Raw genomic sequence first — 23,092 nt, 5'->3', positions numbered from 1 at the left:
ATAACCTAACCAAGAGGTACCACCTATAATAGGTCGACACCAACAGAAATGGGTTAAAAGAACAACACAACCTTTTCTGGAGTACATACATTACTTCAAACTACCATTCCATGATGTGCCTTTTAGTCCTTTCATTGCAGCCAAGTAAGCTCTTTCACTGGAAACACACTCGCCTTCCTCCCTTTAGGAACTGGGGCTACCATCGTTCTTCACCATCTCTTTACTGCCAGTCCTGGCCTCCCTCTCCTACAGCCTCCCATCAGCCTCACGTCACTCTATGCGTCCCTCACACCCCACTATCCAAGGAACTCTCCCTACAAGCCACATCCTCGGCCATGCTCACCGGCTCTCCCTACCTAAAAACCTTCATGGCTCTCCATGACCTACAGTGGAAAATCCAAGCTCCTTAGGATACTGGTCCGGTTTGCTAGTGCTGCTGTTAAGCAAAGTACCATAAATGGATCGGCTTTTATAAAGGGGGTTTATTTGGTTACAAAGTTACAGTCTTAAGGCCATAAAGTGTCCAAGGTAAGGCAACAACAATAGGGTACCTTCACTGGAGGATGGCCATCGGCACCTGGAAAACCTGTTAGCTGGGAAGGCATGTGGCTGGCATCTGCTTGCTCCCAGGTTGCTTTTCAAAATGGTGTTCTCCAAAATGTTGCTCTTGGGGCGTTTTGTCCTCTCTTAGCTGCAGCTCCTCTTCAAAACGTCACTCTCAGTTGCTCTCCAAAATGTCACTCTTAGCTGCTCTGAGCTCCTTCTGCTTGTCAGCTCATTTACATGGCTCCAATGATTTAATTCAGACCCACTCTGAGTGGGTGGGGTAACACCTCCATGGAAATTATCCAATCAAATGTTTCACTCATAGTTGACTGAGTCACATCTCCATGGAAACACTCCAAGGATTCCAATCTAATCAACACTAATATGTCTGCCTCCCCAAGACTGCATCAAAGATAATGGCATTTAGGGGACATAATACACCCAAAACAGCACAGGTACCATTCCAGAGCCGGTGCCACTGGAACCCCATGTGCCACCCGGGTCAAGCCCTAAGTGCCCGCGAGAACACCTGCCACACACACTGTCCGTTCCTTCCTCCTCTGAATCCCTGCATCACTCATTTGGCATGTACCATTACATGCTATTTTAAGGGAACTTTATTTCGGATGTGTCCTCTGGAAGGCAGGCAAGGGGCTCTCACGCAGCTTTCTGGTTAAGCACACAGGCTCCCTATTTCTCTGACCTCCTAAATAGGCACCCATGTGTGACTCGGTTTCTTCATCTGTAAAAATGGGGTAGTAACAGCACCTACTTCATAGGATTTTTGAGAGAAGTAAACGAGGTAAGCACCCATTAGCAAGAGCTGCCCGGGGACCTTGCACACATCTGCACAGCAGGCATCGACTGATTGCACGAAAGGGTGGACTTAACCAATGGTCCTTCTGTATCCCCGATTAATATACTTTTTATAGCATATGTACAAAGTTGACAGAGGGAAATGCTCTTTTGTTTTAATTCATGTTTTCTTTGATTACTAATGATGTTGAACTTTTTTCTGTGTTTATTAAGCAGCTCAATAGATTCCTCCAGGAAATCATGTCCTCGTTCCATGTCTCTCTTTCCACTGTTTGCCCATCACTGACACATTAACACACCCTTACTTTCCCAAAAGGGCCCTCAACCTCTGCATTAACATCACTAACATCCTTTGGGGCCAGGTAATCCTCTGCTGTGGGGGGCTGTCCTGGGCACCATAGGATGTTAGGCAGTATCCTTGGCCTCTGTCCCCCAGATGGTGGTGGCACCCAACTGCTGAGACAGCCAAAAATGTCCCCAGACACTGCCAGATATCCCTTGGGGGGCAAAAGTCACCCTGGATGAGAAACTGCTCATAAATATGCAAGTGGACACACAACCTTAAGGTAAGGGACCCCTGCCCGACTCCTCCTGCCCCCTCCACGTATCATGGCGAATTGTTGAGAGCAGATCTTTTAGTCTTTCTCCATGTATTTACATTTATATGTACATTTACATAGCTTGACTTTTTTCCAATGTCAGATCACCCTCTACATATTGTTCTGCTGTTTTTTCCACATGGAGATGTCTCCATCTCCAGAGAGAGGCCCGTGTTCTGTCTTCCTGGTGTAACACATGTCCCTGTTGGTTGGAAGGCCAGGTCCTCCACTCAGGTTCTGGAACCCATACCCTTTTCTCTGCTGATCAGGTTCCTGACTGTCCCAAGAGCTTCTGGCATGGAAAGGAAACATCCACACCCATGGTACTTTGACTGATGCTCAATTAATTAAATTCATGTAACTAATTAACATTTTGAAAACTTGTCTTGTGCACTTAAGCAATGTTTACCTGTTTCCACTTACACAGAAACAAGCACACATCATCGCTTTACAAACAGGTGAAAAACAGCATGCCCAGGCAGCAGCAATCTCACTGTATTAGTTTCCTGTGCTGTGCGACAAGCACAGTTGCGTGGGGTGGGAGTCTGGGCCCGGCTGGGTGGGCGCCCTGCCCAGAGTCTCTCCAGGCTGTGCTGGTATCTGGGAGGCAGCTGCTGCCAAGCTCCTTCTGGCTGTGGGACCCTGATGACAGCTGCAGAACTGTTCTGCTGCCGTGTTCTGTTGCCAGAAGAAGTCGCAGGTCCTGCCCCCATCGAGGGGAGGGAATCACACCGGGCTCGTGCCTGCCAGGGGCGGAGGTCACGGGCCACCCTAGGGTCTCTCTGCCACACCTCCTTAAGGAAATCAGAAAAAGTTAAACACAGCCTGCCATTCACCCTTCTGCATTTACAACCACTTTTGTGTGCACTTCCTATCAGTGCATCTCAGGAGTTTCATTACAAGCTCGCGGCTTTGCCGTAAACCCAAAGGCTCTTGGTGCCCACCCCCCACTCAGCCCTCCGCCCACCGGCCCCGCCACGCTGACCCCTGGCTGTTCTGAAGGTGCCCAGCAAGCTCCAGCCTGGACTCAGCCCTTGATGTTCCCTGTGTCCACTTCACTCTTGCCCTAGACGCCCACGTCCCACTCTATTCAGGCCTTCCCAAGAACATCACCGTCCTCAAGGAAATTCCAGAACCACACAGAGAGGCGGTGGAGAGCAGGGATTCAGGGCACAGCCCCAGCTGCCTCTGTCCCGGATGCGGAATCCCCGGTGCCTCAGTGTCCCCCAGCCTCTCCGTACCTAAATCAAATGATCACTCGCACACCCCTCCCCACCTCTGACCATTCAACAGCCTGAATCGTAAGGAGCGCTCACAACACCTAGGGAACCGTGGCAGGAGAGAAGGCGTTTGTCAGACAATCCCAAAACCAACACTCCTAAACCTTCCTTTAATTGATGATCTTTATCATGTATGGAGAAAGACAAAACCTGTAAAATATAAACTGGGAATAGGCACCTCACATGAGCACCTCCCCCTTTAAAACGTGCTTGGATATAAAATGGGGGGAGGCAAAAAGAGGAACCTGGCGATTTTATGTTGGAGATGCTGCACTCAAGGTCAGATACAGCTGGTGTTAAGAGGAGACGAGGAGCTTTCGGGCGAGGCAGCCTGGAATACGTCTTTCCGTACCCTTTGCCCCCCGAGTCCCCGGCACGCTGGTTACTGGCCTGCTGCTGGGATTTCGTCTTGTCGGTGGTCAACTCGGGCTCCTGGCCAGAGGTTCCCAGTCCAGCAGGGCAAGGCGAGATCTCCACTCCTGAAGCCTCGGACGCCAGCAACCAATGAGGTGGTGTGGACACCGTCCCCAGACCCAAGGCAGGACAGAAGGGGACAGTGGCAAGGCACGTGGTCCCAGGTCTCAGTCTCAGCCCTGCCACTGATGGGTTCCAAGGCACAGCGACGGGAGCTTTGGTGGTGCAGGCCCCGAACTCCCTTCTGCCACGTGGAAAATCTGAAGTCTTAGTAGGTCTTTGCTCTCAGACCCTCGCCCCTGAGATGTGAGCATAGGATGTGGCGCTGGTCAGTCAGATACTCGAGGCCTAGAAACTGGGCTCACAGTTCCTGGGCCTGCCGGAATGTGGGGTGAATGCCTGTCTCCCCAGCAAAGCTCCCCAAAAAGATCTGGTCAATTTTGGCTCAACGGTTTGAGAGCATGTCTTGGTTTCCTAGGACTGCTGGAACAAAGTGCCACAAACTGGGCGGCTTCGAACAACAGAAATCTATCATCTCGTGCTTCTGGAGCTAGACGTCCAAAATCAAGATGTCGGCAGGGACAGGCTCCCTCTGAAACCTGCACGGAGGCCCTGTCCTTGCCCCTTCCAGCTCCTGGTGGCTGCTGGCAACCCCTGACGACCCTGGGCTCACGGCCCCCATCTTCCAGCCTTCTCCCTGTGCGCCTGTGTCCCTCCTCCTTTACTTACAAAGACACAGTCATGTTGGGTGAAGGGCTCCTCTGTTCCAGTGTGGCCTCATCTCCACTAATCCCATCTGCCATGACCCTATTTCCAACTCAGATCCCATTCTGAGGCCCTGGGGGTTAGGATTTCAACAGATTTTTGGGGGGGACACAATTCAACCCATAACAAAATGTAAAGGAAACAGAAGTAGATTTATAATATTTATCAATTTGGTTTTATGTACATATTGCAAATGACATTTTGCATAAAATATTACCTCAGGTACATGTTTTTCACTCCGACTTTTCCTGAAATGACCTTACTCAGACTGCTCCTCATCTCCAACACTGGTGTTGCCGTCATCCCAGAGCCCTCTCTGCGTCCTCCAGCGGATCTCCAGGGCACAGCAGCTTGTCCTTTTTCTGGAGTGTTCGACAGACGGCATTTTTTGAGTCACGTGTGATGCGCCCACTGGATAAGCTCTCCCATTCACATGAAATCAAGGCAGTTGTTTTTGCCATTTGTCCTTTTTAAAAATGTAACACACAGAAAGAAATGTATGAGACAGAAACATTATGGACTATTAGAAAGCAAAACTTATAAGGCCACCATCCAGGTCAACCCCCAGAACACTGCACTGATCCCAAGGTCCCCGTGCCCCTTTGGGGCCCCAAAGGCATCCACATCCTGGTTGTTACGGTAACACTAGGGTAATCACTTCCTTGCTTGTTGTGCTGGTTTGAATCTGTTATGTACCCCATAAAAGACCATGTTCTTTCAATCCACTCTTGTGGGGGCAGACTTATGGTGGGTGGAATCTTTTGATTAGGTTGTTTCTACAGAGATGTAACCCACCCAATTGTGGGTGGGACCCTTTGATTAGATTATTTTGGTGGAGATGTGACCCCGTCCATTCAAGGCGGGTCTTAATTAGTTTACTGGAGTCCTTCCGAGAACTCAGGGAGAGAACAAGAGTTCACTGCCAACATAGACCCAGATGCTTGTAGAAGCAGACAGAAAGATGTTTGTAGATGCTAAGAGATGAAGCCCAGAGTTTGCTCCCAGGAAAAGCAAGAAGGACCAACAGAAACTGAGAGAAGCTAAGATAAATCCAGAGTGTGCCCCTGGGAGAAGCTAAGAGAGAAGCCAAGACAGAAGCTCAGAGACATTTTGGAGAGAGCAACAGAAACCAGAAGCTAAACCCGACAGAGGACCAGCAGACTCCAGCCACGTGCCTTCCCATGTGACAGAGGAACCCCAGATGCCATCAGCCTTTCTTCAGAGAAGGTATCATCCTGCTGATGCCTTAACTGGGAAATTTTCCTAGCCTTAGTTAAAATTGTAAATTTGTAAACTAATAAACCCCCATTGTAAAAGCCAATCCAATTCTGATATTTTTGCATTTTGGCAGCTTTAGCAAACTGGAATATTTGTCCTCATACTTTTACCACCAAACAAAGATCCTCAAACACCTTAAATAAGTCCTTGCCTGTCCCTGAACTTCACACACAAATGGGTATTTATATAGTGAAGTCTTTGGAGTCTGGTTCTTTTTCACTCAGCCTCTGTTCAAGAGTCACCCACACTGCCCGCATTTAGCTGTCTTCCTTTTTGGTTCTGCTCTATGAATACACCACACTTACTTATCTGTTCCACTTACGGTGGACACTTGGGGCTGTCACAATGGAGCTGAGGACATGCCTGCCACCCCGGGGCATCCCTCATCGGAGGCACTGCTGTGGCAGCTTCACTAGAGAAGACACTTCCGCCTGGGCCCAAGCGGGCAGCTCACCGTGGGTCTGATCCACATTTCCCTGCACCCTGATGAGTCTGCGCGCTTTTCTGCAAGTTTGCTGGCCATCTGTACTTCCTACTTTCTTGAAGTGCCTGCTCAAGTTCTTTGCCTTTTATTCAAATAGGATGTCTTTCTCTCACTGTTTTGCAGGATCTCTTTCTACACTCTGGACACTAGCCCCTGTTGCTTCTGTGTGGTGCAGACATCTTCCACCATGGCTTGCCTTCGCACCCTCTTAATGGTGTCTTGGTAAAGAGAAATCCTTGATTTCAAAGTAGTATCAATCTCTTCCTTTAAGGCTGGTGCTTTTTAGGTCCTTTTTTAGCAGCCCTTCCCTATCTCAAGGTCATTAGGATACTTTCTTACGTTATTTCTACCACATGTAGATGTGGAATTAGAGTGGCCCTGTGCCTGGGTTTATGCGTTGTATCCTAGCATCTCATCCAGTTAGCGTCCCCCTTTTCTCTTCAAAGTGTCTATAAAATGTCCATCACCTTTCCTTCTTGGAAAGAAGTTAGTGACACCTCTTTGCTAACTCTAGTTCTGACCATTGTAGATTACTGGCTTTTGGAGCAGAGCCAAGAAGCTTAACAGAATGTCGAGGAAGACATGGGTCAAGGCCCCACTTTTGGGCCCCCTGGACTATCACCCCACTACTCTGGGCCCTGCTCGCTTCAGAGAGCTGCACAAGGATCAGTAGAGCCGGACCAGGAGGGGAGCTCCACTGCTGCATTTGAGAGAACGGATGGGGTTTAGGATAGGGAACTCCAGCCTGGACCAAGTTAATGACACTAAATAAAACTCATCGGTGTAGATTACTGTAAAATGCAATGAAATTTGGATGGTTTCTGTTTTGTGAATATATCTCAATAAAATTCCATTAAAAATATAGATTTATATAATGAAAGACATTTTAGGTACAATTGCTTTGTTTGGCAAATTCTATTTCTGGTGTCAGAATATAATATCTGGCTGACATTATATTCTGTAATTGAGTGTCCATAACCCTTGCAAACATTCAGTGTAAATGGTTTCAGATAGACAGCTTTGTTTAAATGTAATCAGGTTATTTTATTCATTGTTAATGCTTTCATGAAAACGCCTTATATGCAGTTCACTTATGAAAGCACTCTTTATAGTGATCAGAATTAAATTTGTATATAGCAAACTTCTAAAATAAATATAAATAGCACTAATATTTTCATTCTGCTACTTGTACTTAAAAAACTTAAAAGAATCTGTCTATAAACTGAATTTTTAAAATATACTGCAAGGAAAAAATACATATATACGTATCATATATTTGTATAGTAGATGCAAGTATAACTTGGTTTGGAACCGACTGTGAGAGTTTACCATCTTTAGAAGTTCCTCCAACAACTGTCAGTGGGTAAAACCTTGTGGTGGGGTTTGTGTGTGTGTGTGTGGGGGGTGTGCTGCATAAGGCAAATGGAAGCTTCTGGCCCACTGGATAGCTGCAGGGACTCACACACGCGTACTGGGACATAAACATTAGGGACTCAAGTTAAAGTTTCATTTTGCTTCCTGGAGAGGCGTTTATGCTAAGCAAATTAACAAAGGCTTTACTTTGCCCCTGACCCTTGTGCTTTACCCCTGACCTCATCAGTTTATCCTACTTAACTCCTAAGTAATCACCCTTATTCACACCCCCACTGGTTACAGTCTTTCCTGCCCTCTAATGAATTTTTCTCTCCCCACTGAAGCTTTTCAGCTGCAAGTGTTGGCACTTTCTTGGTCAATCTGAATCCCCAACAGACCTAACATGGTAAACTAGCACGCGTCCCTTAACACATTGGGGACGCCCCGTCAATGTCTGTGGGCTGCTTGCCCGACCAGGCCGTGTTCGCAAGACTGTCCATCATCAGCGGTCAGACAGCTGGGCTTGCTCGGCATCAGCAGCTGTCACTGGCTTCCAGGTTTGGCTCATTGTTTGTTTTTTAGGTTTTAGAGGTTTTATGTGGTTTTAATTATTTTTTCCTGAGAAACAAAAACATCACTTCTTTGCTGCTCAGCCTTGTTGCCCATATTTAGATATGAGAATCTGGATGAGCACACGAACTTCGCGTTGCACTTTAATGCATGTTTTCTTTTTTCATGGTTCAAATTTTTATTGACAATCTGCAAGTTTTCTTGCCAAGGGTGGGGCAAACACTGCATTGTTAGCTACTTCACCTTGTACCTTAAGCGTCCCAAGGAAAAACGAAAGTCTTTTTAATTGCAATTGAATTAGCAGAGTGTAAAGCAAGGAGCTGTGCACAGAGTGGGCTGCCCGGGGAGCTGGCACCAGCAGCCTGCGCGGTGAGAAGTGGCAGATGAAGCGGGAGGAGCCAGGCTGCTGGGGACCCCCCCCCCACCCAGGAGGGCCACGCTCACGGCCAAACGTTTGACTCACGGGCTTTACAAAGGGATGACGGCTACATGCAAAAGTAAAGTAAAAAGACCGTGAATCACTTGTTCCTAAGCATTTACACCCAGTGAGAAAGTTTCCACAGAGAACAGAAAAGTTCAACGATGGTTAACAGATATGTCATCAGAAAGAGCCTAGGGACAGCACAAGCAGCTCCAGCTCGGGTGCCAAGAGGCCTGCTGCAGGGCCAGGTTAGAGCACCGACGAGGACGGTGGTCGGGAGAGGACCCCGCGGCCGGGGAACTGCTGGTGGAGATGGTGGGGGGAGCACAGAGGGAGAGGAGGCGGCAGGTGTGGGTTCTGCTAATCCCTGCCTTTTCTGCTCTGGCTCTTCCAACATCTCTCAACGCCTGACCTGCTCAGTGTCTGGGGGATACAGGTGGGGATATTCATCCCTTTAATAAAAATGGAGTACCTATTATGTCGTAGATAATCGTTAAGCCCTGGAGATTCTAATGTGAGTGAAGAAAGTCATTCCCTTGAGGACCTCGCTGTGTGATCAGGGAAGCAGATACGTAAACAAAGGATCATAATCCAACATGTAAGGGTTTATGATGAACAGTACAAAGTACAAGGGCATAAAAATCCAGGTCTCCTTTCCCTGGGGTTCAGGAAGAGCTGACCGATGAGCTGCGTCTAGAAAGCTCAATGAGAAAGGAAGGTGAAGAAAGAAGGTGGCTGGGATGTTTGGGACGGTGAGGGCTGCCTGCAGGAAACCTGGAGGTCTGACACAGGAGCGAGGGCCAGCAGTGGTGAGCTCCGCCAAGGTTGGAGCTTCCAGGCTGTGACACAAATGAGGCTGCAAAAGGGAAGGTGGGGAAGCCTGCGACGCCTGGAATTTCTGAAGGCGGGAATCGTCATGGGCGTTTCACTAAACTCCACCTGGTGATTGTAACCTGCAGCCAAGGATGAGGAACCTGCGCTAGTGCTGATGTGGAGGATGATGGCAGCAGCTGCCAGAGGCTCCCGAGAACAGACGCCCCACAGGAAGCCCACTTGATAACGCGTAGAATCCATTTTTGAAAAGTCGGAAAATTCAGCGCGATTAAGAAGGCAAATCCGTGACCATTGGGAATGGACCAACAGAGGCGATTAAGTTTCCAGCCAGGGAAACTCCACCCACGGCGGCCGGGGACGCGGCCGCGGAGCTGTCCCGAGACGCGTGGCCGCGAGGGACGCGCCCAGACCCGGCCGAGCGAGGCGAGGGGACGCGCGAGGGAGCTGCAGCCGCGGGGCCGAGAAACGGCCGCGACAGCCCTGGTCCGCCCACGACCCCGCCCGCCGCCGCCACCACCCGCCCGACCCTCCCCACGCCGATCGCAAGCCCCACGTGGACAACTTCAGACCCGGGAGACGGAGCACGGTCCCAGGGCGGTTACGCGCGCCCCCCTCAACACCCCCAGGCCCGGCTCCTCCTGGGCGGCGCTCGGGTCCGCGATCCCAGGCCAGGAAAAGAAGAATCCCAGAGTGATGTTTCCTGAAGGATTTCCAAGGGTATCTACCTCCAATTCATTTGAAAGCTTTAAAGAAGTTGGGCCTGAAAGGGTCACTGACTTGTCCAGGGACATTCTTTTTGTTTGTGATGGAGCCAGGAGGAAAATACAGTGCCCTTCACTCTCTCCCAGATGATGATCTCTTAGAGAAGAGCCAGAAAAACCAAACATTTGTGGCAAATTTTTTTCACCACCACCAACATGTTGGCTTCAGAGCAAGATAAACATCCAGGAACACCTTGTAATCCAGGCATTGACATTTTTCCTTTAAGAAAACTATCCTGTAAATGTGACACTGCAGAGCCTACTTCCCTGGGTCTCATACCATTCGTCCCTCTCTGTAAATCTTCAAGAAAGAAGATGATGAGTTTAATGAATGTGAGTTATGGCTCCTTAATATTAGAGAAGAGAGAACTTATTGTGAAGAAAATTTTTATGAATAAAATAGAAATGAAAGTTCTCGGTTATCAAAAGGAAATTAGTGAGCATTAGATAGTTCAGATTTGGGAGCAAGTTTTTGAAGGTAATAAATATGGAAAAGCTTTCTGTGAACAAGGCTGCCCTCATTACACCTAAGAGTGCCCATGCAAAGTAGAATTCTTATAATAAATTTGGAAAAAAATATGTTATAAATCAATTCTTATTGTCTCACAGAAAATTCTCCCAGAGAAGAAGAGTAATTATGAATTTAATGAATTTGAAGGTAATGAAAATGGGAGTGATTGCTATAGGATCAATCAACTTCAAAGAACTGAAGGAGGGAAAACTTCCAGCAAAAAAATCAGACAATCACTATGATTAACTGTAAAAATATATTAAAAAAATAGTTCTTTCATGAAACAAATGTACAATACTGTTACAAAGAGTTAATATTAAAAGAGTATATATGAAAAAAGTGTACCTTTTGAAAACTATGGAATGTAGTTAATAGTAATATCTTAATATTCTTTCATCAACAGTAACAACGGTACCACACCAATACTGTGCGTCAGTAACAGGGTTGGGGGAGGATAAGGGGTATGGGAAGATTTGGATTTTCTTTATTTTTATTTCTTTTCTGGAGTAATGAAAATGTTCTAAAATTGATCATGGTGATGTATGCACAACTATGTGATGATACTGAGCCATTGATTGTATACTTTGGATGGTTTGTATGGTATGTGAATATATCTCAATAAAATTGCATTAAAGAAAAAGAATTATGAGAAAAAAAAAAAAAAAAAAAGGGAAGGTGGAGCCAGGCCATTCGGAGAGGCCATTCAGAAATGCCTGAGCTCTCTCCTGAAGCTGACGGGCAACCAGTACATCCATCCAGCCCCCACTACTTGTTCCAAACCCTGGATATATATAAGTGTAGCAATGTCTGTCATCCTGAAAGCAGCCCTCCATCAGTCATTTGAAATGTTGTTTTGAAAGTGCTTTGAGAACTCTCAGTAAGCAGTGATGTAAATGGCCAAGTGCTCCAAACCTGAATACACGCAGGTTATAACAACACTAGCTGCTATCTGAGCATTGGGTTCCAGGCATTGTTGTAAGTTCTTTACAAGCACGTTCTCATTTCAACTGCTCAACAACCCAAAGGGGCAGTTGCTGTTGTTATTTCCCATGTTACAAATGAGAAAACAGGGACAGAGGTTAACTCACACAGCAAGTGATGGAGCTGGGATCTGAACCCACTGTGTCTGGTCTGGGAAAGAATGGTAAGGTTAGGATGGAGAAGAAATGAAAAATGAACAGGGTTAAAAATAAAGTAAAAAGGAGAAGGGGGGATGAAGATTATCAGATGCGATGTGGGCAGAAAAATACAGACCTCCTGACACTGGAAAAGAGCCAACTCCGGAGGGGGACAGCTACCCCAGAAGGTTTGCTCTATCAAGACCCTAAGAACAACTTGCACTGCGTCCCCATGTGTCATGGCACATCAGGACTGCAATGGACCACAAGGGCTAATTCAACACCTCCTTTAACGTGAACAGGGAGGCCAGAGAGAACTGGCTGGCCCGAGAGCTTGCAGCCACAGTGTCACAGACCAATCGGAATCCAGGTCCCCCTGACCTCCAGGTCATGTTTTCACACTCTAGCAGCCACTCTGCCCCCTGCCAACAGTTCTGGAATCTTCCCCTGGGGAACATCCCTTTGCCTCAGTGAGCCCTTGTGCTCCAGGTGGGCTCTGCAGACATCCCCAGGCTAAGCCAGTTCCTACAGCCTTTTCCTAAGCAGGGTCAAGGTTAGACACAGGGACCAACAAGCCCTAACTCTTGAGCTTCTGCTTTTTCTCTCACTGGAGGTGGTCAGCTGGGGCTGCCCCAGCCATGATGCTCAGAAAAAGCCTTTCAGAAAGGAAGGGGAACAGAGGAGACAGGAGGCCCAGGTGACACCGTTTAAGCCCATGTCCAGCTGTGTCTGGCCTCTCACTAATCGTCTCTTTTTTTTTCTCCAATATTATTGTGTTAAAAGCATATATAACATAAAGTTTGCCATTTTAAGCATTTTTAACTGCATTACTTACTCAGTGGCATTAATTATGTTCACAGCGTGGTGCTGCCATCAGCATTGTGATGGTTAGGTTCATGTGTCAACTTGGCCAGGCCATGGTGCTCAGGTGTCTGGTCAAGCAAGCACTGGCCTAACTGTTACTGCAAGGACATTTGTGGCTCATTAATGAACCAGAAGGCTGATAATTAAATCTTCAGTCAATTGGCTGCACCTGTGAATGATTACATCAACGAAGGGCATATCTTCCGCAATGAGAGAATTCACTCAGCTGGATTTAACCCAATCAGTTGAAAATCTTTTAAGGTTGAATAGAAAACTTCGACTTCTTCAGCCAGCCAGCATCTCCTGGGGAGTTCACTGAAGACCTCTTCACTGGAGATGCCAGCTCTCAGCCTGCACTATAGAATTTGGACTCATGCATCCCCACAGTTGCATGAGACGCTTTTATAAAATCCCACATTTACAGATATCTCCTGTTGGTTCTGTTTCCCTAGAGAAGCCTAAGGAATACAACCATCATTCATTTCCAAAACGTTTTCATCCCCTCAAATAGAAACTCTATGCCCATTAGGCAGTAACCTCCTATTCCCCTGGTATCCGCTCTTCTACTTTCTGTTTCTATGATTTGCTTATTCTAGACACTTCTTGCAAGTGGAATCACACAACCTTTGTCCTCTTGTGTCTGGCTTCTTTCACTCGCCCGTCATGTTGTCAACGATCTTGCCCGCGGCAGCACGGATGGGCGCGTCATTCCCTTTTACGGCCCCATAACATCCCACCCTATGGACACACCCCGCTTTGTGTGTCCACTCGTCGCGGGACGGACACCGGGTGGTTCCCACCTTCGGGCTCCCGTGAATCGTGCCGCCGTGAACACCCGGGCACGCAGCATCCCCGAGTCCCCGGTTTCAATTCTTTGGGGTCTACACCCAGGAGTGGAACTGCCGGGTCATGTGGTAATTCTGTGCATAATTTCTTGAGAAGCCGCTCAACTTCCTCATTTTTCCCCCCGAGCCTGCTGGAATCGGGCTTTCCGTCCGTCGCCACCCGCGGCCCCACCGCACCGAGCCAGCTTAGCAAAGGGAGGACACACGTGTAGGCGATTTCCTCCCCCAGCCTAAACCGCTCGAGGGCGACACTGCAGCCGGCGGGAACCTCCCCGACAGCCGGCCCGCGCCTCCCACCCCGTCCCGGGGACCCCCGTTTCCACTCACCCGAGCCGGCGCGACGCGACCCCACCGCTCTCGCACCTCAGCGCGCCCGCGGCCCGCGCGCCGGAAGTGGGTGAGGGTGCGACCCCGAGGCAGGCCCGTGACGCGAGGCGCCTCAACCAATCACGCTGCCCCGTCCGTCTGCGTCACGGCGGGGCCAGCCAATGGGCGCGGGCCCGGCGGCGCTTCCCGGAGGGCTCGCCGCCGTCGCCGCGGAGCCGGCTGAGGGAACGCGCGCGGGTCCTCGGGCCCAGGTGAGCGCGGCGGCGGGCGGGGCGCGGCCCCCGGAGGGAGGGCGGGGCGCGCGCAGGGTGTCCCGCCCGGCACGCACCTGCCCGGGGCCCCGCTGGGAGGACGCCCTCGGCCAGGCTTCGGGGCCGGCGCTGCCCGGCGAAGCGGTGACCGACCTGGCGGGGGTGAGGATCGAGCCGCCGGGAGCCCGCCCCGGCCCCCTCGTAAGCAGCGGTGGGAGCGCATCTGCCTGCCGTGGGATTCAGCCTGGGCGGGTGATCTGGGCCGGCCGCCCCGACGCACGCTGCAGGTGGCCGCGCGGGGGCAGCGGCCGGCACCGGGCGCCCAGGTGCGCAGAGCCGGCGCCAAGGCCAGGCCGAGCCGCCCGCGAGGATGCGAGGATGGGGGCAGGGGGTTTCGCCTGCGGAGCGGCCGGCTCTGGGCACCTGCCTTCTTAGGGAAGGTCTCGGCTGCTAGGGAAGCCCTGGTGCTAGCTCCAGGCGCTTGGGACCCCGTTGTCCCCTTTGAACAGCCCGGACAGTCAGGAGCCACCCGGCGACCTTAGTACCCGGTACTCTGTCTGCTGACACCCAGGCCGACAGCTGGGGCGGCACTGAGAGCCGTAGAAAAACAGACCAGGAGATTTCAGGAAAGAGTCCTAAGGCCCACCCAGAGGAATCACATGCCGGGGGGCTTCCTGGGTCTGTGTCCCACTCCCACCGTCCCTCGGGCACCTCTTGGTCTTGGCAGGCATCTGTGGAGAGCGTGCATGCGATTAAAACCGCGCTGCAAGGCAGATGGCTCTGAAGATGGCCAGCAGGCCTTCTTGGTGAAATGACTGACCGTCCAAATAGAAGTTCATTTGCACAAGTTCTTGAGCCTGAGGTTGCTTGCTTGGACATGTTCCCTCCATGCCTGCACCCCCGCAAAGCACAGAGATTGGAGAATTTGCAGGACTTAGTGCTCTAACCCTCTCTAGAGTCCCCTGACCCAGTGACCCAGTGTCCCTGGACAGTTTGCTTGGTCAGCTCACAGATGGGAAGTGGAGGACTTAGGGACAGATCTTGCCAGAGGCGGGAAGGCGGTAGGGCTGACAAAGGATGTTTACCCCTTGTCATTTTTAGCAGGCAAGTGACTGGTGCCCGAGTTCCTGTTTTGAAGGAACAAACATCCTTGCTCTGTTGCAGTCGATTTCCATTAGCTGCCTGGAAGGTTCGAGTATGTCTCCATGGAAATGGCTGCTTAGTCATATCTCTGAAGGAAAGTGTATGAAACCCGAGTCAAAATCTCCTTTGCCTGCTCTCAACCTTCTGCCTGAGGCTGACTTGAGCTGAGCTATCTTTGAAGACTGGTTTATATTAAAATGCCACCACAGAAATTGACGTTAAAAAAAAAAAAAAAGCCTTACTTTTTCCCCCAACGTTTTATGATGATTTTCAAACATTTTTGTAATTTTCAAGTTGAAACAATTTTCCATTGACCACCCACCTCCTCTAGTCTGTTGACATTTTGCTATCCTTCTGTACTGCACGGCTGTCCCTCCTATATGACCTTCCTTTTAACTTTAAGTCACTTAGGACATTTGGCCTTAGCTCAGGGCATGTGTGATTTGTTAGAGGCCGGCAGTGGTGATTTTCTGGGAACTTTGGTTGGACATCTGCTGTCTGCAGAGCCCTGTGACATGGGGAGGCCAAAGACTCAGACCCACCAGAAGGGGCTTGATTTTTTATTTTATTTTTTTTAGAGAGAGAATACAAACAGTTTGTGGTAGCAAATGCTCACTAATAAAACAACATGAACACCACTCCTTGAGTCCTTGCTGTGTATGGAGCACCTGTCTCATGTAATTCTCATAACTAGACAACTCTTCCTTGCTGCCGTGTATGGATTAGGAAAGTGAGGCACAGGCAGGTTGGTTATTTTTTGGTGGTGCTGGAAGGCGGTGGAGCTGGGATCCGAATCCCAGAAGTCTGGGTTCCGGGTTCTGGGCTCTCTGTCATTGTGTAAATGCCGGGGTGGGAGGTGGGTGGCAGCCCCTCAGGCCTGACCAGGGAGGAGTGAAGGGGCGGCTGGGATCCCCACAGCTTCTCCAGGGACCCCAACACAGGCTCCTGACACAGATACTGGTTTTTGTTTGTTTTCAATCATAAGTTCTTCTTATTTTAAATTTTTTGGTGGTAAAATATATACATATATATAACCTAAAATTTGCCATCTTAACCACTTTTAGTTGTACAGTTCAGTGTCATTAATTCAATGCTGGGAAACCATCACCACCACATCCATTACCAAAAACCTTCTCACCCCCCAAATAGAAACGCTGCCCCCATGAAGCGATAACTCCCCATTCCCCATCCTCCCTCCCTGGTATCCTTTAATCTGCTCCCTGTCTCTGTGACTTGCCTTATATTTCATGTAAGTGGAGTCTGACAATATCTGCTCTTTTGTGCCTGGCCTCTCTTTCATCTAGTATAAAGCTGTCAAGGCTTGCGCATGTGGTTGCATGTATCAGAACTTCATTCCTTTTTAGGGCTGATGATATGTCATGACATGTGTATGTCACATTTTGTTGATCCATTCATTTGTTGATGGACACTTGGGTTGCCACCACCTCCCCACCCGTGGTTATCGTGAATACTGCTGCTGTGCACGTTCATGTACAAGTAGCTGTTGGAGCAGATGCCAGTTTTTAAACGGCTCCAGAAGGCCTGTGTGCAGACGTCCCCGTTGCCTTGACAGGGCTTGGAGCCCTGGGCTGAAGAGGCCAGGCCTTTCCTCCCTAGGCTCACTCCCTTCTGCTGGTGACAGTCCCTGTTGCCACCTATCTAAACTTCTTACCGAGGGTACATCCCAAAGCTTGTCCCGTCCCCTTCCCATCCTCCTGTCACTTCCTCCTTCAGTCACTTCCTTCTCAGCATTTATTGGACTCACTTTGTTCCAAGAGCCTGTTTGCCAGTGGCAGATGTTGCCGGGTTCCCATATGCTCCACTGGAGTTACCACTCCAGTCCCCGTGCCTTTGGAAGCTCCACGTGCTTCGGCATGCTGCAGGAGCAGGCCTCGAGGCACCTAAATGCGGCCTGTCCCCAGGTAACTCCAGGTTCCCAAGCAGCGTGGCCTCATCACCCAGGGATCTCTCTCCTGGCCCTAGGGTGGTGATCCACCGTCAGATCTGGGAGCTGCCCGGTCCAGCAGAGTTTCCAGGTGACTGCCCTGTCGCCATCATTTGTCACTGCATCGTCCTGCCTGAGTCTGGCCTGCTTCCCGACTTGGGGGGGGGGGGCTATCCCCACCAGCAGCCAGGGCGCCGGGAACCACTTCTCTGGAGCAGCAGCACCTGGCAGGGAGGGGTCAGTCCGCTGCAGAGCCCACCGCTCCGAAACAGAAAGAGGGGAGAGCAAGGGGGAGAGGAGTGGAGACTGGCAGGAGGAGCAGGAGCAGGGAAGAGAAGGCGGTGGCCACTCGGGTCACTCCCACAGGGCCAGGGCTCTGGCCAGGGGGCCCGGGGCCCCACGTGGGTGTCCTCACCAGACCCAGGCGGGGGTGTCACGCAGGACGAGCATGGGAAGGGAGGCCCTGGGAGGGAGGAGGACTGGCTGTGGTGGGTTCAACGAACTGTGCACCCTTCCATTTATTCTTTTAATTTAAAAGAATGATCTGAAGTTCTGATACAGGCTACAGTGTGGTTGACCCTTGAGCACATCGTGCTGGGTGAGAGAAACCAGATGCAAAAGGATAGATCGCCTGATTCCACTTAGACGAAACACCTAGAATTAGCAAAATCCTAGAGACAGAAAATTGATCAGGGGTTCCCAGGGGGCGGGGGAGCAGGGAGGTATCGATTAATGGGTGCCCAGTTCCTGTCTGGGGAGATGGAAAAGTTGCGGAAGTAGTGTGACGGTTGCACAACATTGTGAACGTAATTAATGCCACCGATTGTGCACTTTTAATGGCAAGTTTTATGTTACATGCATGTTACCAGAATTAAAACAAAAAGGAGGAACTGAAGGAAATACGTCAGAATATGGCTTTTCGTTAGGCTGTGGGGGTTACGTATTTGGATGTTCGTTCCACTTTTTTTTCTGTGTTTCTGTGTGTTTGAAATATTCTTCATCAGAGAGAAGGACAATAAAAGGGCCCTCGACTGGGGACTGGCCCTGCCTCAAACCTGCCCCGTGTCTGCTCAGCCCCTCCCTGGACCTCAGTCTTGCCTCTGGGGGCGGCACGGTCACGTCCAAGGGGCTGGGAGCTGACCTCCCCCCCACCCCCCCAGCTCCCGCCATGCCCGCCTCGGTGCTGTGGGCCGTGGACCTCTCGGGACGCGTGCACACCCTGGCCACCTCCGGGCAGTGCTGGGAGCTGTGCAGGGACGTCCCGCTGGACTTCAAGCGGGTCAGCACCGCCGGGCAGTGCTGCTGGGGATTGGCCTGCGACAACCAGGTGTACGTGCACGTGGCCGCCGGCGACGTCCCCATCCGGCGGCGGGAGGAGGCCTACGAGAACCAGGTAGGCTCCGGGCCTGCGCGATGGGTTGCCGGCGAAATTGAGGACAGGACAGGCAGAGGAACACGGACCCCCCAGCCGCCCTCCTGCATTCACTGCCTTGCTGAGACTCGGGATCACGGCGGGGGGGGATAGCATCCAGGGTCTTTTCTGGTCTTTTCTGGAGCAGGTGGGCCAGGTCTGCACGAGGACCGGCTGTAGGTGGGGTCCAGGAGCACAGGGCAGGACCGTGTCCCCCACGGCCTGCGGCTCTCTGCCCTCTCCCCGGATGCAGGGCAGGGCACTGGCCCAGGAGGGGCCCTGTGCATGTCCGTCCAGCCTGTCTGCTCGGGTCCCCCTCTGGGCCCGTCGCAAGCCTGAGCCTGTTCCCCCCACCCCAGCGCTGGAATCCCGTGGGCGGTTTCTGCGAGAAGCTGCTGCCCAGCGACCGCTGGCCGTGGAGTGACGTGAGTGGGCTCCAGCCCCGGCCGCTGGATGGGGTGGCACTGCCCTCCCCACACTGGGAGTGGGAGTCGGACTGGTACGTGGATGAGAATTTTGAAGGGGAACCCACAGAGAAAGCGGTAGGTGAACCCGCCACCCGCCATGGCTCCCCCGTGGGGGGCTGCGTCTTGGGCCTGGCCCCCCCCAATCTTGCTCCCCATCCCCACCCCCACGAGTCCCCACTTGCTTCTGTCTCCCGCTGCCCCCTCCCTCCTTCCTTCTCCTCAGTGCCCTGCTCCCCACCTGCCCCAGCTCTTTGACTTCCTGCCCCCAGAGCCGACCGAGCCCCTCCTTGACCTTCAGGGGTGGACATACGCCATTGACTTCCCTGCCACCTACACCAGAGACAAGAAGTGGAACTCCTGCGTGCGGCGGCGCAAGTGGATCCGGTACCGGAGATACAAGGCCCGAGACGCCTGGGCCAAGGTCTCTGAGGCCTGGGCGGGGGGCTCACCTTCCCGGGACCCACAGCCCCCTCCCGCCCAGGCCACTGTGCTTCCCTGCCTCGGGGAGGGCCGCCCGGAGCTGGGACAGTCCAGAACGCCCCCTGGGAGGTGCTTCCTGCTGTCCACTTCTTTCCCTTCTCGCTCCAGTGGCGCCATACCTGGCCCTTGTGTTGCTCTCATGACCAGAGAACCCCCCCAAACATAGGGACAGAAGGCCTGGACTGCTGAAGGAGGGGAAGGGCTCAGGCTCCCTCCAGACCTCTCTGTGGGGCTGCTCTCCACAGGCCCCGCTCTCCTGCCTGGGCCCTGGGGAGTGAGGGAGCTGCCATGGCCGAGCGGAGCTGTCGGCAAGCAGAGGAGACGGGTACTGTGGTCAGGCCACAGGGATCACATGCCCCAGTCGTGAGCGTGCCTCTGCCTTCCACTCGGGTCTGGAGAACTCTCAGGGACAGCAGCGCTGGCTGCAGGGAGAAGACAGGGAGGAGGGGACCCAGGGCTGGAGCCCTCTGTCCTGACGCTGCCTTCTCCACTATCCCAGGCAGCCCTGGTCCCAGCTGGAGAATGGAAGGCGGCTCCCTGAGGGCCCAGGGGAGTGCTGCAGGCCTGGGCCCCCCAGGAGGGAGCAGTGGGGCTCACCTGCCCAGGGACCCTCCAGGAGGGAGCGGTGGGGGCTCACCTGCCCAGGGGCCCTCCAGGAGGGAGCAGTGGGGGCTCACCTGCCCAGGGGCCCCACATACTGACTATTCCTTGCTTCCTTGTTTCAGATCCCTTCTAAGGATGACCCCAAACAACTGCCTGACCCCGTCAGCGACCTCTCCGTGGGGGGGTGGGAGATCACGGATGAGCCTGTGGGCCGGCTGTCAGTGTGGGCTGTGTCGCTGCAGGGAAAGGTGAGGTGGGAGGGAGGCCTGTGGACTCACTGAGTGTCCCTCCAGGGAGCCTCTGACCCCCACCCCATGCAGGTCCTGGCCCAGCCCTTGACCCAGCCCCCGGAGCACAGGTCTCCACCCTGCCCAGTGCTCAGAAACATCAGAATTGTCTCTGCAGTGCTCGGTGCCTCCTGGTCCCCAAGGAGAAGGGGTGACGATGGGTGGCTGGCAGGGTGGGTGACACAGAGAAAGGAGAGGAGATTCTTCTCTGCCCCATTTGTTAACTCAGCAGCCCCTCAAAGGCCTAGGTGGTCCCGAGCCACAGGGGGTGTTCCCGTCCCACCTTGTGATTATTCACAAACTCTTCACCCCAAATTGACCCGCACCCACAGCCTGGCTTTGGAGCAGTCTCAGCAGTTCCGGGTCCGGGGTCCCGGTGGATCCCCGCGAGCCCTCTGGGGAGCGCGGGGAGGGCTCAGCTGGGCGAGCGCCCACCCGGACGGACGCAGACAGCTGCGTTTGCGCCCCGCGCCCCTGTGATCCCGGAGGGCCCCCGAGCCACCAGGTGGCAGAAGAGAGGCGCCCCAGGCCCGGGACAGGGACAGCGGCGCCGGCGGGGGCGGAGCCGAGTGGGCGTGGTCGGGGGCGTGGTCGCCCTCGGGCCCCGCCCCGGGCGCTCTGAGAGCAGCCGGGTGCCCGGGCGGCGGCGCCACCGGGTTGTGCCCGCCCTCTTCAGGTCGAGGACGGAGGGGGACGTTTGCAAACTTGTATCGAGAGGGCCCCCTCCCCGGGCGCGGTGGGTGGGCTGTCTTCCGGAATCCCGGCCCACCTGACCCGGCGCGGTGGTCCCGTCGGCGTGGCGGCCTGTGAGACCTGAACGGCCAGGGCACGCGGATCCCGATCGCCCCGAGAGATCCCAAGCTCGCCCGTCCGAGGGGCCGGAGCAGGCAGGACACCCCACCCCACCTCCCATCTCCCACCTCCACTGTGGGCTTCTCTCCCTCCCAGGTGTGGTACAGGGAGGACGTCAGCCACCCCAACCCCGAGGGCTCGTCGTGGTCTCTGGTGGACACCCCGGGGGAGGCCGTCCAGATCAGCTGTGGGCCCCAGGACCTCCTGTGGGTCACCCTCTGGGAGGGGCAGGCCCTGGTTCGCCAGGGGATCGACAGGCACAACCCCAAAGGTGGGCAGCTCAGGGTCAGCCGGGGGGCGGGTGAAGGGGCGAGGGCGCGGTGCCCACTCACCAGCTGTGCGCTTTCCTCCGGGCGGGCAGGAAGTTCCTGGTCCCTAGTGGAGCCTCCGTCGCCTGAAGTGGGCCTCATGCACGTCTCCGTGGGCATCCACGTGGTCTGGGCGGTGACCAAGGACAAAAAAGTAAGACGGGGCCCCAGGGTCTCCTCCACGTGTGACCTGGTGCTGGTCTGAGCCCGTGAGAGCCCAGCAGGCCCCCCGCAGACCCTGCCCCCACACGCCCCCAGACCAAAATGCAGCCACTGCAGGCGCCACCCTGTAGGCCAGAGCACAGTCAAATCCTCGGGAGCTCACCTGCTGGAACCCTAAGTGACCTGTCTCCCCTTGCCCCTGCCTGGTGCTTGCTGTTTTTATTTTCTCAGAGGCAAGTCGCCATAAACCATCTCAGGGCCCCTGCGTGGTTTCTTTCCAAGCACAGCCAGGGGCACTCCTTAGCATCGGGGGAGGGTCCCCCATATCTGAATCTGTCTCTAGTGCTGGCGGTCCCAAGACCTCAGGCCATCCCCCGGACCGAGGACAGGCAGATGGGACTGACCATCCACACGGAGGTCCCCAGGCACCCGACTTCCCAGGGACCCTGGCCTTCAAGCCCCTCTTAGAGTAATGTGTTGTCCCTTTCGGATTAACTGAGCAAAACTTTCAATTGTGGACATTTCGGGCATTTTTACAAAAGGGGTTTGAGGGTTTTCTGGTCTACCCGGCTTTCCCCGACCCTGGCCTCAGGGAATCTGAATACAACAGGTGAGTCCTAACAGCCCGGGCTCCCGAAGCGGTTCTGAGAGCTGATGGGCCTCGGCTTCCTTCTGAAACCACCCAGGACGGTCCTTGGAGTAGGGAGAAGGAGAGACGGGATCTGAAGTGTGATTTGGTAAATCAGCAAACCATAGTTAGGCCTGAGGAAAATTTGGTTGACCTGGTGTGTTTTTTAAAGTTGACATGAAAAAGTGGGCTTGAAAGAGACCTTTCCATCAGGCACTAAGACTAGACCCCAAACTTATGTTACTTGTTCTCATGGTAAGTTGAGAAAAATAAATTTCCTAAATACCATCAACAAGGCCGTGATCTTTCGTAAAGTTTGATTCTGTGATGCAGACGGCCTTTCCCAGGCTGCAGGGCAGGAGCAGGTGTGCACTGCGCTCCCAAGTGCGGAGAGCCCCGGGCTGTGGGTGGCACGGCTGGGTCAGGGTCCCGGGGGCAGTGGCTACCAAGTCCACTCCAGCCGCTGCCCTGGAGAAACCCCTGCCTCTCTGGCTCTCGCTATCTGCAGCTGGGCAGCAGCACTGACCCCACCTGCTGCTCCCGCCCAGGCATGCCCAGAGGGTAGGTGAACTGGGAGAAGGTTCTGGGAGATTCAGGCAGCCACCTGTCTCCTGGAGTGGGAAAGTCTTCAGCCAGGGAATGTACTGGAAGCCACCAGGACTGATGAGGCTGAGGCCAGGTGACCCCGAGCCCTCCTGGGAGGGTGCCACATCCGGGGCCCGAGGGATGGGACAGACGATGCCGCCCTCCTTAAGCAATCTGCCATGCG

General features: G+C 53.0%; 1 protein-coding gene and 1 long non-coding RNA gene across 7 annotated transcripts in view; one reads left to right on the top strand and one right to left on the bottom strand.

Moving 5' to 3' along the window:
* Positions 1–3,324: 3,324 nt before the first annotated feature.
* Positions 3,325–13,863, bottom strand: LOC119517461. Its single transcript, XR_005213531.1, has 2 exons — positions 13,787–13,863; positions 3,325–4,886 (listed from the first exon to the last, which is right to left on the bottom strand). It is a non-coding gene; the product is annotated as an uncharacterized LOC119517461 (long non-coding RNA).
* A 61-nt stretch (positions 13,864–13,924) lies between these two features.
* Positions 13,925–23,092, top strand: part of TECPR1 (tectonin beta-propeller repeat containing 1) — a 26,500-nt gene continuing 17,332 nt past the window's right edge. The window contains exons 1-8 of one of the 6 annotated variants that reach the window (XM_037814170.1): positions 13,925–14,037; positions 18,286–18,518; positions 18,896–19,078; positions 19,302–19,424; positions 19,983–20,012; positions 20,209–20,334; positions 21,322–21,496; positions 21,587–21,687. In XM_037814170.1, the coding sequence (XP_037670098.1) occupies positions 18,294–18,518; positions 18,896–19,078; positions 19,302–19,424; positions 19,983–20,012; positions 20,209–20,334; positions 21,322–21,496; positions 21,587–21,687 (963 nt within the window). In that variant the 5' untranslated portion in view covers positions 13,925–14,037; positions 18,286–18,293. Of the gene's footprint in view, positions 14,038–14,091; positions 14,239–18,285; positions 18,519–18,895; positions 19,079–19,301; positions 19,425–19,634; positions 19,847–19,982; positions 20,033–20,208; positions 20,335–21,321; positions 21,497–21,586; positions 21,688–23,092 lie in introns of those variants that run through there. The other 5 variants (XM_037814167.1, XM_037814168.1, XM_037814169.1 and 2 more) reach the window with 5 other exon arrangements.

The sequence above is a fragment of the Choloepus didactylus genome, chromosome 21 (assembly GCF_015220235.1).
Source record: "Choloepus didactylus isolate mChoDid1 chromosome 21, mChoDid1.pri, whole genome shotgun sequence".
NCBI lineage: Eukaryota > Metazoa > Chordata > Mammalia > Pilosa > Megalonychidae > Choloepus > Choloepus didactylus.
The sequence above is the reverse complement of the archived record's forward strand: the minus strand, read 5'-3'. Positions and strand labels throughout refer to the sequence as shown.